The 16,520-nt window shown below is 42.2% G+C and overlaps 1 protein-coding gene across 1 annotated transcript in view; it reads right to left on the reverse strand.

Moving 5' to 3' along the window:
• The window catches only part of LOC124605268 (collagen alpha-1(X) chain-like), a 45,779-nt gene that overhangs the window by 17,840 nt on the left and 11,419 nt on the right, over nt 1-16,520 (reverse strand). The window contains exons 4-5 of the mRNA XM_047136832.1: nt 9,068-9,185; nt 4,954-5,040 (exon numbers count right to left, since the gene is read on the reverse strand). Of these exons, the coding sequence (XP_046992788.1) occupies nt 4,954-5,040; nt 9,068-9,185 (205 nt within the window). The remainder of the gene's footprint in view (nt 1-4,953; nt 5,041-9,067; nt 9,186-16,520) is intronic.

Raw genomic sequence — 16,520 nt, forward strand, 5'->3', positions numbered from 1 at the left:
GGGCACGAAGAAGAGGGCTGAAAGTGAATAAACACTCTTTTTGCTGCATTGAATTACTTTCAGGTTTCGTTGAATGGTTTTGAACGGTACTGAGTGATTCCTTCCTGTATTCCACAGTAAAACTTGCGGTCGCACGATGCATAAAGCGGTCATATAAGGACTAATGTGTTTGTGGCACCGCAATGTGCTTAGGCAAGGGATGGATCGTCTGGAGCGATGTCAGCGGTGTCGAGCGTTGTCGTAAACTCATTCTGGCTGCTCATCACATTGCGAACTGTCGGTTTAGAACGTGAGACAGGTGTAAATCGACGCTCTAAGGGAATGAGTGGTTTCAGTGATGCCCTTTATGCCATCTCTTGAAGCCTTTTAGTGTCAGTTCTGAGCGGGAGTGTGTCTGAAATATTTTCGTCGGTCACCTGTAAGATTTCAATGCTGGACTTCGTGGTACTGATTTCCGTTGCAGAGGTGTCAAAACATGAAGTGAAATGTGGACAAGAGGCGGGTTCAGGCAGCTTCCCATCGTCTCAGTCATCCACGGCGATGTTGCGCAAAACTGAAGTTGAATTCTAGCTCCATTAACCCACCTTACACTTCGTATGAACTTCTGAGCTCTGGCCTTTTTCTCGCATGTGTCGACAGCCGCTGTCTGAGGCGTATCCGAGCCCAAGGGTGACGTCGCAGGGTGCAACGCTTTTGCTTCATTACGCAGGACGGTGCCTTCCTTTGAGACAATTTTGAAACATCTCTATGGGAGTCACTTTCGAGGGCTTAAAAACGTGACCTTTTACTTGTACTGCACAGTGTGTATTCTAAAACTACTTCTGAGGTCAGCTGTGCTTGTAGACTTAATATTGTCCATTTTAAAATTTGATAAATGGCTGTGTAGCCAGCCTGTGTGGCCGAGCGGTTCTAGGCGCTTCAGTCTGGACCCGCGCGACCGCTACGGCCGCAGGTTCGAATCCTGCCTCGGGGCATGGGTGTGTGTGACGTCCTTAGGCTAGTTAGGTTTAAGTAGTTCTAAGTTCTAGGGGACTGATGATCTCAGCTGTTAAGTCCCATAGTGCTCAGAGCCATTTGAACCATTTGAAACTCTGTTGGACTGAAAAAATTATGAGTCTTATTCTTACTTAAGATACGACGTAGTTGTTCTAGCTTTTTTCGTAGATAGGTGCTTCTGTTTTTGCGGATGAATGATGTATAATGACTAAATTAGCAATTAATATAAATGGTTATAGGCAAAGGGCTTTATACTATCATGGAAAATTAATGTTGTTACCGCGTTCAAAGATTGACACATTATCTGATTCGGGAAATTTTGCAACAACAAAAAATTAATGTCTCACTACGATCTCTGCTGGTTTGCTGCTGCGAAATCAGACTTAATATATGTCAGCTAGTATGATTGCTTTATATATGACATAGCATAATTTTTGGGTGGAGCTCTTAAATGTAGAGAAAACCACACTTTTTACACTGCAAACCCTTTTTTTTGTCTCAGTTGGGGTTATGTGCATCGGCAAATGAGCTCACGCTTTTGCCGGCTCAGTCGCCCACTGCGCTGCTGTTAGTGTGCAAGCCTTGCCCTGAAATCGTCGTGCAAGGGTTTTCCTTCGTTCCACTGACCTTGTGACACACAGCGAAGAATCTGAAGATACACATATCAGTAAGATAAAAAAATATATTTCTATAGCCTCTATTGTGCCTCGCACGATTGGAAAGACAGTCTACTCCACACTTTTCCTTCTGATATCCAAGGGCACTTTGAATTACTTCTTCTGGTTCTTCGAAATATGAATCGCTGAAAGACGAATCACTTATGCTTCAGCAACCTCATGCGTTTACTGCACGTCATTGTATGAAAATGGAAGCAGTAATGCGGTATAACATCGAGATGTACGTTTCAGCATATGAAAGGAAAGTCATTGTTATTGTTATTCGTTCCTTAGTAATACAAAAAGCAATTGTGAGGAAGAAGGTGAAAGAACGTTAGTGAGACGTGGATACGGAGGAAGATGACGAAGACACGCTGAAAGGAAAGAGTCAATTACAAGTAAGTATTACCAAGTGTTGGCCGGAAAAAGACAAATATTACAGGATATTTTAAAAAGTAAGAAGAAATCGTTAGGACAACATCAGAAGAGACTTCTTGATTGACAGATGCTTCAGAAGATTGTGAAAGTAATTAGAGTAAGAGAATTACAGTAAGAGACGATTATGATATGATATGAATTGGAAAAACCGGCAAGAATTACTACATTCTACTGAAAGAACACGTTACAGCTAACGAAAATAATAGACGAGCAGTCGCGATGCATCTCATACAGAAGACGCTGATGTCCCTAAACATTTTCTATAAATCCTCCATAATTCAAAGGAAGAGAAATAAATTCTGAAAGAAATGGAAAACTTTAGTCATTTTAAAGACGAATCAGGTACATTTATCAACCTACATAACTGAAATACAAAACAGAATCCCACAATTTTATTGGTTCTCTGATTACGGCTAATCAAAACCAAATTAGCAATTCTATTTGCAGTTTCCACACTGACATGTAGGATTAGATGTATCGTCTAGATACCAATGGAAACTTTAAAATACTGGAATTTTCTTTCTTGATGCATATTTTAATAATTTTATTTTTACTAGTTCTCTTTCTTCGGTATAGGCACACGAACGAACCCTCTCCCCGCCACCGCCCGCGCCCCCGCCCCACCAATACACACACACACACACACACACACACACACACACACACACACACACACACACACAGAGAGAGAGAGAGAGAGAGAGAGAGAGAGAGAGAGAGAGAGAGAGTGGGTGGCAGGGAGGGAGTGAGGGAGGGGGGCGGGGTAGAGAGATATTTGAAACTCTTACAGCACCCTCACTTCTGGTTTTCGGTCAGAGCACGTTGACGCTTTAGGTGCACCAGCTAACTGTCAAAACATAACAACAGTTAAATTTATAATCTCTAACGATTGTAATCTCTTATCCGGAAAAAGACAAATATTACAGAATATTTTAGAAAGAAAGAAGAAATCGTTAGGACACCATCAGAAGAGTTGGGTTGGGTTGATATCGGAGGAAGAGACCAAACTGCGAGGTCATCGGTCTCATCACATTAGGGAAGGACGGGGAAGGAAGTCGGCCGTGCCCTTTCAAACGAACCAACCTGGCATTTGCCTGGAGCGATTTAGGGAAATCACGGAAAACCTAAATCAGGATGGCCGCACGCGGGATTGAACCGTCGTCCTGCCGAATGCGAGTCCAGTGTGCTAACCATCAGAAGAGACTTCTTGATTGACACATGCTTCAGAAGATGCCATTTTTATGCGTATGGTATGCAAGTGGCACCGAGGGTGCAGCAGAACTGGGTTATCTTACAGGGACCCTTCGACATTTTATTCACTAAAGTTTTAATGATGAACATGCTCGTGACCACATCACAGGACGGCACGAATTTCCTTTGAGACCATTCTGTTCCTGGCCCTTAGCGATCGTGTAGTGTGCTTATCTACACACCTGAACACCGGTTAATGGTTTCGAAAAACACAAATTTGTTGTGAAACAAAGAAAAAGTGTAAGTACATAATAACGTAAGTGGAAAATGCCGCAATGGTTTTGATATGCATAACCCTTTCGTGAGCCGTGGGAAACATGCTTCCCACTACAATGAACTCGCTCCTAGTCCCGTGGGATTCACAGTTCCCACCTCTGTACGATGCTACCACCTAGTGAACAGAATAGGGTACTACTTCCAATGGGAAGTTCCCGCCGTTTTTGCTGTACCTTCGCGCAGAGGCGTTGTATAGCTGAGTGTTGCTCTGTAGAGGGGCCTTTCAGTGCTGATTGCGTGACAGTTTGTGATTTTTTTACCTCAAAGCTATAGTATAAGGTAAATACTTCTGATTTACCCAAATTTATGAAGGAAAACGTGAAATGTGAACGAGGAGAATTCCAATTTGAAACAAAAGGAGCCATTTCTGCAGTAAAATGAATGGGTAACCGTCCAGTCACTTTCCTGCCCTCAATTCGTGACCCATGAGAAACAGCCACAGTGAAAAGGAAAAACAAGGATGGTGCTAGTACAGAGATTTCTTGTCCTGAAGTTGTGGCATAATACAACAAAATAATGGGTGGTGTCGATAAATTTGATCAATTACGAGAAAGGTATGCTATTGGCAGACGTTGTGTAAAATGGTGGCACAGAATATTTTATTTCCTGGTGGACGTTGCTGCAGTGAACAGTTTTATCCTGTGGAAAATAAGTAAAAGAGAAAGTGGACAGCATGATCAGCTCACATACAGGACCCATCTAGCCAGAAAATTGATTGCTAGCTTCTCTTCCCAAAAAAGGCGTGGACAGATACCTGTCTTTCTGGCAAAAAGGGGTAAAGTACCTGAAGATTTTCGTCATGTGACTGTAGGGGAGCATCAACCCATTTTAGAAGAAACCTACTGGACGTGCCGTCATTGTAGTACCAAAGCTGCGGATAAGAGCACTCGCAGTGTTTGTACATATTGTCAAATACCACTTTGCATAGACCCATGTTTCAGAAAATTTCATGGCAAGTAATTGTGAACAATCACTGTAACAAAAGAAGTAAACTTATCAAATAAATATGGCATATATTGAAAAAGTTGTTTTTGTCATTTAACACCAAGGAAGGGCAGTGGGAAGAATACTTCCCACCTTGTTGTGTGACCTCACTTTCACAGTTGGAGCAAATTTGATATTCTGTATGATAAATATACCTATCTGTTAACTACTATCTACTCTCCATTCATTAAAAAAAACTGCTCAATAATTTTGCCCACGAAAGGGTTAAGTAAAGCAGCCATTCAAACGGCTGTACCCGATCCGTCCATGCCTGAAAGCAACAATGATCTTGGACTGGATAAGTGCACAGAAGCAGGTTTGCAGGGGCGATAAATGAAGTGAACACACTTACCTGGAGCAACCTCGTTGAGGATGGGCAGCTCCGGCGTCGGTCCTGGAGGACCGGGTGGTCCTTCTCTCCCTGGAATCCCTGGATCACCTGCGACACGACAGAGAGCACACTCACTCAACTGGGCAGAGCTGCAGCAGGAAAACCCACTGAGGAGCACTGGCAGTGTAGCACAACAACGGAATCACTTTGTCTGCCTAGGAAGCTGCATTATAAAAGATTGGCCTAAGCAAAGAAAATATCAGAGGTGTATCGATGTAAGGAAATGCTGTCACTCAGCGAAACAGCTCTGCCACAACCAAACATACTCTTTAAACGGGGAAAAGTTTCCAGATCGTTTACGTCTGGAGCACAGAACTGTACGGTGATACAATATTAATCAGAGGTAAAAGGAAGGAAAGGAACTGGAGGTATTTAAAACGTGATGTTATAGAAGATATTAATTTGAACACCCCACCCGTCACTTAGCTGGTTTTGGCGTGTGTTCACCCCAACTAATTGACTAACAGATCAACACGTAGTGCAAAACTGCCGCAATATCGGATAACGCAAAAACGTAATATGGCCCTGTGACTCCTGATTGAACTGCGGTGGCAGTGTTGACATTAATTTATTCAGAATCGATCACTTTTAATTAAAAAGGGGTGCACATTGATGTTATATTCAGCTATTGAACACCAGATGCAAATGTTGAACATAATTAAGAAAGTGACTTGGGATTTCAACTACTTGATTGAAAACAGATGCAGTCGATTAGCACAAATTTATTTTAACTCCCGACCTTCAATCATCACATTACAAGACTCTTCTATCAGGCAGTGGTAATAAATTGCGTTTGCGTGGAGTAAAGCGCGATAACTCAAAAGTAATTCCTATCGACTGACCCAGGCGTAATGCGAAGTGCGAGAAGAATTCTACAATACACGGCCCATGAAACCCTCATGGAAACTTTGCCGACGTGATCCAACAAATTAATCAGTGGCCGGAGCGGGCGCAATATCACCGAATACAGCGTGGCGGAGCGGCGTCGTTGTGTGGACGTCGGCCGACCTCGTGGTGCTGCAAGGCTGCGCTCGTCTATTCACTCCTGGCTATCTTGCTCAGTACATAGCTGAACCAAAACTTCCTATCTCCAAGCTCAATCGTTCCATTTGCTAAGTCCTAAACTGCAGAGATGTTCACTTTTTTGTCAGGCAAGCTGAGTAAAGAACGCCACGTCCGCACTCTTGGCACTCTGGGAACGGAAGACCTCTACGGAGACTTCTCACAGTCCGCTCTTCGCCTCGGTTTCCTCTCCAGCAAAATCACTCACGCCAACTGCAGCGCAAGTCGCGTTAATTATGCGTCGCTTCCCAGCGCCGACCAAAGCCTGCTCTGGGAAGTGAACAAATTCCCACAAAATTTCCCTTCCTCTCAACTTCTATTTTGCTCCTCCCAGGCCACCCACCAAGGTTAGCGTCTGCACAAAGACCAAGTTTCCCGGAATTCTGACTCCCTGGAGAGTACTTAAAATTCCTTGGTTCTGCGTCCCCATCGGAGGCCGGCGTATTTCATTCTGTCGCTCTTCACCTGATTTGTTTCAGACTCTGCGGACCGTGAATTCAGCGTGAAGTTGCTATAGTCACGAACACGCATATTTTGACCTCTGTTGACCGCTCCACCGTAGCTTTACGCGGCTTTCTCGCATGTTTCACAGAAAATGGGATGACGGACTTTTATCAACAGGCGTACAAGTTCTCCGTCTGTTTCCCGGTACACCAGCATGGAGTCGGGGTCAACCACCCACTCACTGTCACTCATCTTAATGCGGCTGGAGGCAACGCACCGTTACCGCTTTCTCAGAGCTTGAGGCACCCTAAGCTGCCTATTGTCGCTTCCTTTAGCCGCTCCCCTGGCGGCCACGGTCAATTCTGAATACTTCCCTGGGGTAAACTAGCCTCCAGTAAATCGAGCCAAAATTGATCACACAGACAGGTTTGTCTACAGTCAGAGTGGACACAGTGTTCCTTGTTATCTCCAGAAAGGTTGTGGAAACTTCTGTTACAATATAATCATGGGTTATAATGAGGGTTATTCAGCAATATCTCTGGGGCTACAGAAGATGACTGTGCGAAAGACACAAGGCATACAGAACAATGAAACACACCAGTGGATAGTGTCTTTCCAAGTTTCGACACACAGTACTCACCGTGGCATAGCTGCACAGCGCATCATTATGGGGCTAGTTTGTCAAAACATAGTGAAAATAACCCGTTTGACATAGTAAACAAGGTGAACAGAGTAGGGAGAGGTGTAATAGACACATGGGTGCTAAATAAAATAGTAACAAGAGACATCCTTCATCCACAGTGTGTGGGAGTAAAGTTATAGAAATTTAATAACACGCAATATGGCCTACACTTGACAGTGGTACACTAGGCAATACCACAAGTCCTGATATCTTCCAAATATACAGTTTTTTGTTTGCATTCAAGTGTTATCATTACCAAGCTATGCGATTCAGCTTAAGTACATGTCTTTCTGTAGTCACACGAGCCTTACATAATGTTCTTGAACCTTAGACGACGTTTTAACTAATATGTTGACTTGGTCTGGAACACTGTAAAACACTGAATAAATTTTTAAAGCTGATGAAGCAGGAACGATGACATTAAAACGGGGAAAATGGTGTTTCTCAAAAAGGAAAAAATAAATTTAGCATATATCTTAACTACTCGTGGTACTGGTAAGGATCCTGAAAAATTAAAAGTTATTAACAGTTGCCCAGCACCTGAGAAACGGAAAAAGTGCAAAATAGTTTAAGGATTGTGTGGTTTTACGGGAAGTTTGTAAATGGGTGGTGGTGGTGGTTAGTGTTTAACGTCCCGTCGACAACGAGGTCATTAGAGACGGAGCGCAAGCTCGGGTGAGGGAAGGATTGGGAAGGAAATCGGCCGTGCCCTTTTAAAGGAACCATCCCGACACTGGCCTGAAACGATTTAGGGAAATCACGGAAAACCTAAATCAGGATGGCCGGAGACGGGATTGAACCGTCGTCCTCCCGAATGCGAGTCCAGTGTGCTAACCACTGCGCCACCTCGCTCGGTTGTAAATGGGAAGCCTTCCAGTAATCCTAACTTGAATAGTTTTGCAAGGAAAAACTGTGCTTTCATATAGACGGATGATTGCCTCCAAACACATGTTGACAGAGAATACCATGTTGTACTATTCCGAATTATCTTAAGCCTTTCATATGAGTGCTGAGATCAGCTTTTACAGTATGGGAGCAGAGATCGTCCAACGAATAAATAATTCCAAAGAAAAAATGTATAAAATAACTGCGTTTGTGGATAGGGCCTTGAACAAGTGATATAAAATTTTGGAAAAAGAAACTTTGCAGTAGTACTTGGTTTTAAGAAACTTGGAAATTATTTGTGGAGACACAACGTAGTCATAATATGTATCACAAACTTGTAACATTTGCAAAAGATTGCTGCCTTTTGCTTTGGAGATTGTCTCATTGCAGACTCATTGAACTTTTCTCATGTAGTAGCTTAATTATGACATTTATTAAATAAGAGGTATTGCCACTTATGAGGCTAATGTGTTGTCTAGATTATGGCAAAATTTAATGGAATTATGTACAGAAAATGATGTTAACCGAAGCTTCCAGGAGAATTACTCAAAAGATATGAATGAGAAGAAAAATATGCACAAACATCAGCAATAGAAAGCAGAGATGAGTTTCTGAAATTAGTTAAAACCAATTTTGATGGTAGATATAATTTTATACTTTCTTAAAAGCATGGTGTGTAGAAGTATGGATCTTAACAGGGAAAATTAGTATGTTTGGTATAGACTCCAATTTGAAAATGAAATTATATTTTTATCTCTCAGTGTGGACCCCAAAAATGATCTGAGGAAATCTCAAGTTGACCAGTATTTGATAATGTGCTGAAAAAGTTTACCAATCGGTTGAAATGCTGTGACATATGCGAGGGGACTAAAATGATAATCACCATGAATAAAATATTCATGTAAACACTAAAAGTGAAATCGGTTTCAGTCATTTCCCCTGCCTTCAACCTGCAGACGTCAGACAGATTACCGGTGTATTAAGGAGGAGTAACAAATTTACCTTTGAGGCCCTTGTCGCCGTCCCTGCCATCGGTTCCGGGCACGCCGGGCGCGCCGTCCAGTCCCGGAGGCCCTTGGCTGCCCTTCGGACCAGGGACTCCAGGTAGACCCGGAGAACCCTGCCAGACAAACCACACGGATGTCATGGAAGTGTGCGTGACCGCTGCCAAACCTCTCCAGGTAGCTGCCAGTGTGTGTATCTGTTGCACTTAAGGGAATTGTGTCTATCAGATGTAATTAAAGTAAATTAGTACCACAAACTGGAAGTATAATAAATCTGTCATTAGGTACACGGTTTACCTAAAGTGTGCTTAACAAAGTACATCCCACGACCCCACAAAATGTCATATTACCTCGGGGCTTACAAATCGTACATAAAGTCTGTTGAAAACATAACGAGAAATTATATTCGGTTTCCTTTCTTCGAAATAATACTTTTTATTCGTCTATATCAATGTTCCGCTCATCAAGAGAGTCACCATTACACATTACACACGTATGCCAGAGATTTTCCAATCCACGAAACAATTCTGCAAATTGATCTTTAGGATAGCTTCTTGCTCTCTCAGCGATGCGTCTTTATCTGTTGTACGCTTGCAAAACGAAAGCCATTCCAGGTTTTCTTTATTTTTTTATAACTGAAAAGAGTCACGTGATGCTGTGTCTGACGAATACGTAGGGCGGAATAATCAATACGTTCTGGGTTTTGGTCAACATTCACGAACTAGCGAAGGAATGTGAGCAGCTCCATTGTCGTGGTGCAAATGTTGTAACATACATCGCCACAGACGAACGGATTGCTTCACGTTAACTCCGCTGAACTTGTAGGCAGTGCTCCTTATCGATCGTTTGACCTTATAGCGAGAACTCATTGTGATCAATGCCGTTAAAATCATAGAACGCAGAGAGCATGACCTTCACATTCGGCCGCATTTGTTGAGCCTTTTTCGGTCGTGGCGATCCAAAATGTTTGCACAGTGGAGTTTCCGTCGTATCATATTTGTAGGCCTATTTCGGAACATATTTTACTGCCATAGGTTCCATGCCCTAACTGCCCAAAAACCACATGACTACAGTTACCTGACCTGCCAACACCATCAACGATTTTTCTGATGGTGATTACAATCATTTCTTTCACGCAATCCGCGATTTCATTCCTAATAACACGCTGTGGCATAGTTGCGCTGCGGAGCAGGAGTGTCAGAACGTGGAAACATTCACCGGCTCGCTACGTCAACCGCGCCCGCAGTTAGGCAACACACAAAACAGGTTTCGGAAACAGGCTGGGTCACGATCGCTCGTTCCCACTCACATCCTGCCGGTGACTTCACACACATATTGGCGTTTGCCACTCTGCAGACGGTGCCAATATTGAGCACCTATAATGTGAGTTAAGAACCTCCAGAGGTGCTCAGTAAACTGATATGTGTCTACCCTCTGTATTCCTTACAGTCATGAATAATTCGGTACACATTCTCCAATTAACTTTCCTACAAAATAATGGACTGCCGAGTCTACCAAAACACATGCAACCTTTTACACGGGTAACAATAAACTAAACATTCGATGAGGCTAATTTTGCACAGATATGAAATAGTTTTAACTGCATCAGTAACTCTATAGTAACAGCTATTAGTTCAAGACTTCTCGGCAGCATACTGCCATCAGACACACATGTTACTTGTAGTTTCTACATTCCATTAATGTAAAGAATAAATAATTAATGTAAAGAATAAATAATTATTATTATTTGTGGGAGTGTCAGTAAGGTTAACCCTGCACAGAAAGGTACGTTTACTTTACTGTGTACCATAACTGAGTCGTATGTTTTTATCATTTTGTTAGCGTATTTACTTATATTTTTGCTGGAAATTTATTTCACTGCATCTCAGCACACAGAAATGAATACACTCTACTCCGTTAATACTTTGACATCTAGATGTTTACACCATTCCAGAGTCTCTTAAATGCTAAGACAAACGTAATGCAATCGTAAAGATAGTAGAGACTATGAAGACTAAATGCTTTTTATACAAGCACTTTTATGTCACAGTAAGAACTCATTGATATGATTATTTGATAATTGTACGTTATACAGTAATGTCAAGACATCTCTTTTTATTATTACTGAAACAGGTATTCCACTTTGGAGAAATGTTTGAAGAAATTTACATAGGTCCTTTATAACTTATCATTTATCAACCTTGTTCCCATGTATTGTGCCGTGAATGATAATTTCTACTTCTTGATAGAAGTCCCTATGGTGTCCTTTAACCATTCTTATGTAACGTATAAAGATCATTTGCGATGTCATGAACTGTGTTGCTAGTGTCCTTTACGTGGGCTGCTGCTGTCCATTCAATAGGATTATTAGTGTGGTAAGGTCTTATGTGTTCATCGTATCTATTTCGTAAGTCTCTTGCAGTCTGGCTAACAGAGACGGTTTTGTCTGCAGTACACACTGTTTTGATAGTATAGGTTGTGTGTGATATCTGTCCATGTGTTTATATTCCGTTAGTGTGTGTCTTGTAGTTTGTTATCTGTAGTGAAAGTGAATAAAAAGAAAGGCTTCACGTTTCTGTGCAGCTAAAAATACCAACTAACGGTAGAATTTAGTTTGTACTATATCATAATATGCTTGTATAAAAACGATTCGATCTTCATTGTTTCTACTATATTTTCAACTGAAATTCGTTTATATACGCAGTTAAGAGTGTATGGAGCGTTTTAAAAGTCTAAATGTGAACGTGATACGGAAACATGATGTTTTTATTGCTGTGCTCTGTGTGTGAGACGTATACAATCCACTAAAAACTGTAAGTAATTACACTCAAGATAAGATTTAGACATATAGCTCACTTAAGGTTGTTGTTGTTGTTGTGGTCTTCAGTCCTGAGACTGGTTTGATGCAGCTCTCCATGCTACTCTATCCTGTGCAAGCTCTTTCACTTCCCAGTACTTACTGCAACCTACATCGTTCTGAATCTGCTTAGTGTATTCATCTCTTGATCTCCCTCTACGATTTTTACCCTCCACGCTGCCCTCCAATGTTAAATTTGTGATCCCTTGACGCCTCAGAACATGCCCTACCAACCAGTCCCTTCTTCTTGTCTAGTTGTGCCACAGACTAATCTTCTCCCCAATTCTATTCAATATCTCCTCATTAGATATGTGATCTACCCATCTAATCTTCAGCTCTCTTGTGTAACACCACATTTCGAAAGCTTCTACTCTCTTCTTGTCCAAACTATTTATCGTCCATGTTTCACTTCCATACATGGCTACACGCCATACAAATACTTTCAGAAACGACTTTCTGACACTTAAATCTATACTCGATGTTAACAAATTCCTCTTCTTCAGAAACGCTTTCCTTGCCATTGCCAGTCTACATTTTATATCCTCTCTACTTCAACCATGATTAGTTATTTTGCTCCCCAAATAGCAAAACTCCTTTACTACTTTAAGTGTCTCATTTCCTAATCTAATTCCCTCACAATCACCCGACTTAATTCGATTACATTCCATGATCTTCGTTTTGCTTTTTGCTTGAGGTACACATTACAGTTGTTTGTTATGATTCTACAAAAGCTCATACTTTGTAAAAGTAGACACTAAATATCCTTTATTTTCAGAACAGGTTTTGGGTGTGGCCCGTCCTCAGATAACCTGCTAAATTAAAAACACCTTATCATATTACAAATGTGAACACATCCAGAAACGTATTCATAGAGGCACAACGGTTTGAAAAAAATCATAAAATTGCTTTTAAAGAAATAACGGCCACAGTGCAATATGATTGGTTTGGGTTGTTTGGGGGAGAAGACCAGACAGCGAGGTCATTGCTCTCATCGCATTAGGGAAGGACGTGGAAGGAAGTCGGCCGTGCCCCTTCAGAGGAACCATCCTGGAATTTGCCTGGAGCGATTTAGGGAGATCACGGAAAACCTGAATCAGGATGGCCGAACGCGGGATTGAACCGTCGTCCTCCCAAATGCGAGTCCAGTGTGCTAGCCACTGCGCCACCTCGCTCGGTAGTGCAATATGAGTGTAATGCTGTGACAAAGAACTCTTTCGTCTTATGAGGCATGAAGTTACTGTATTCACATAGGAAGAAAAATACTGATATTACATATAGACAGCTAATAGAACAAATGAGTACAGTGGCTCCCCACATGGCGTAAGTGAATTGGCTCGCACCGGATGGCGTGTGAGTTTTAGTGCTGCAGCCCGCTAGTACAGGATAGCAAACTATTACTTTTTAATAAGATTAATTTTACAATAATATCAGATATTTATACAAATTTACAGTGGTTTGTATTTCGTCCCAAAATATAGGCAACGTAAATCATATTTAAGACGTATGGTAAAAGGTAAAAATTAAAATAAAAAGATTAAATCTACGCCTAAACTCTTAGTTACAAAACTAACACTATGTGTATGTCACAAATAAAACGGAAATAGTACATCTACACTAGCAAAAAATGTAAAAAAGAATTAATTAAGCTAGTAATCAAACACGCCCAAGAATAGTTACCTATTACATGTTACTTGGTCATTGGTTACATTATCTTGATTAGTACGGCGATGGGCACGACTTTCAAGGTCCTCTAAACTACACAAAACCCTACCTCTGGGTTCCAAATGTGGAATGTTTAACCTACTCCGAATAGGACTAACTCCTGGTCATATCCCTTCAATTGACCTCTTAGACCACTGCCATTACTGGAATAATTGTGTTCACTAAATTTTGTTTTAAAATCCCGTCCAGTCTGGCCTATTTAAATAGTGTCACAAGACCCGGATCTAATTCTATAATTGTTTGTATGACTGAATTTATCTAATTTCTCATCCGAACTATGGCTAGAAAGAAATCCTAATTTTTTGTTTTTAAACAACCGAACCTTCACTTTAAGGCTTCCTAGAAGCATTTGCAATTTGTCCCACCAGGGGTTAAAAAATGATATGGACGTGTGGCAGACCCTGTATTCAAGTGAAACTGTCTGCTTCTTTACACTATTAAAAGTCTTTTTACCGAAATATGTGATCGTTTTTTTCTACAAATCCGTTAGCTAAAGCAACCTGTATTATCATACTAATATCTTCGTAAACTACGACACTGTCGAGTCCTAACATTGCATCCGATAAAACAGTGAAGAAAAATACGCACGTTTATATGCAGCTGTGTGGCAGGACTCAACTGCAAGCCGGCCGTGTGGCCCAGCGGTTCTAGGCGCTTCTGTGTGGAACTGCGCGACCGCTCCGGTCGCAGGTTCGAATCCTGCCATGGGTATGGATGTGTGTGATGTCCTTAGGTTAGTTAGGTTTAAGTAGTTCTGTTCTAGGGGCTGATGACCTCAGATGTTAAGTCCCATAGTACTCAGAGCCATTTGAACCATTTTTGACTCAACTGCAATTATTAGAACTATTGTAACTGGCTTAAAATAAATGTCAGTTTTGAGACAACCCTTGAAGTTTGTAAATCTAGAAAATTTAACGGAACCTCATTTGGATATTCTACGGAAAACTAATTTTTTTCATCCATGCAATTAAAAGCTTGTACAGCTGCCGCAACGTCGTCAAAATTACCTAGATTAATAATGAAGATCTCAGCTGTTGTAAAGGTGAATTGTTTACAAAGGTATTTAAGGACACAAAACATTTGTTCTCTACTTGTTACAACCCGTTCCCCCCTGTTCAGGGGCTGTAATATATCACAATGGCCAACAGGTATGATTTGGGAGAGAGGAGTGACTCACGCCGAAGCATGCAGAGAATCACAGGCGAGTGCGTCACTGACTTGATGACATCGACTGTACACGGGCGATGGCGCGAGCCCAGCCGGAATCTGCAGTCGGCGTCTGATCGCCCAGCCTTGTGGACGTAGCTCTAGAATCCGTGGCAAAGTGGCCGCTGCCTGCGTTGGCTACGAATGTATCCACGAACACGGCTGACTGCTCCCTCAAGAGTGACCTCTGGTATCCAAGTAGAGCGCCGAAGGGAAAAAACCGGCAGCCGCCGTTGTAGCGAGCCATAGCAGCTCCGACCGTTCGCCCAGAGCAGCTCAGTCAGTGACCGCAGACAGCTCTGCAGAATAGCAACAAGACTGCCTGATTTGAACCTCCGGTCTCACTTATTTACGTCTTTTCTACGCCTCTGACGTAGTTCCTCTGGAGGGGTGCAAGTGGAGTGCTCTTTAGTAATTACAATGTCAGCTTTCTTCAGCTCGTTTCAGCACCTACACACAGGACAGTAGGCGCTTTTGTAACTACAGTGTATGTGTTCCTCACAGCACATCAGTGCCCTGTGCTGCAGTGAGCTATGTATTAAATCTGCCTCGCAGAATCATTTGCTAAATATCGACATCGCCCGTGTCCGCGCCCTGCAGCTGGGCGGTCAGCGCGATAGAATGTCAATCCTAAGGGCCCGGGTTCGATTTCGGGCTGGGTGGGAGATTTTCTCCGCTCAGGGCCTGGGTGTTGTGTTGACCTAATCATCGTCGTTTCATCCCCATTGACGCGCAGGTCGCCGAAGTGGCGTCAAATCGAAAGACTTACACCTGGCGAACGGTGTACCCGACGGGAGACCCTGGTCCCACGACATTTACATTCTAACATCGCCCGAGCCTGCCGTCCCATGTGCCAACCGGTCCCTTGACTACTACTTTACAGCCATAGCTGCTCGAAACTTACGGGAATTTTCCAAATACTCACCTTTACCCATTCGTGGTGCACCATAGCGCACGCCATTTTACTTACGTGGTGTCGAGAGCCGCTATATTTATTCGTCTGCTAACTGTCTGTATGTCATATCGGTAATTCTGTCCTTACGCGAACACCGTAACTTCACGTCTTGTAAGTTCAAACACTTGTTTGTCATAGGGTTGTTCAAAAATGGCTCTGAGCACTATGGGACTCAACTGCTGAGGTCATTAGTCCCCTAGAACTTAGAACTAGTTAAACCCAACTAACCTAAGGACATCACAAACATCCATGCCCGAGGCAGGATTCGAACCTGCGACCGTAGCGGTCTTGCGGTTCCACACTGCAGCGCCTTTAACCGCACGGCCACTTCGGCCGGCCATAGGGTTGTACTCGTATTGCAGTGTGGTACGTATTTCTCTAAAAAATTATGAAATTTGGTTTGATAATATAGCGCTCTAAAAATACGTTTCTGCATATGCTCACATTTGTAATGTAACAATGTGTTATTAATTTAGCAAGTGATCTGATGAGGCACACCCGAAACATGCCATGAAAATTATGCTATTCCCTCAAAGTCTAATGATTACTCTCGTGACCTATCAGTCTTTTTAGAATAATAATAATAATAATAGTCATTAATATGCTGGCGCGTCTCACGTCCTTCAGTCGTACTTGGAAAACTGCAGTTTATTAACGAGTCCCTAATGAGTTAAAATGCGATACATAACCTCACTGGCACTGACAGGAAAT

This window comes from Schistocerca americana, chromosome 3 (genome assembly GCF_021461395.2).
Source record: "Schistocerca americana isolate TAMUIC-IGC-003095 chromosome 3, iqSchAmer2.1, whole genome shotgun sequence".
Classification (NCBI taxonomy): Eukaryota; Metazoa; Arthropoda; class Insecta; order Orthoptera; family Acrididae; genus Schistocerca; species Schistocerca americana.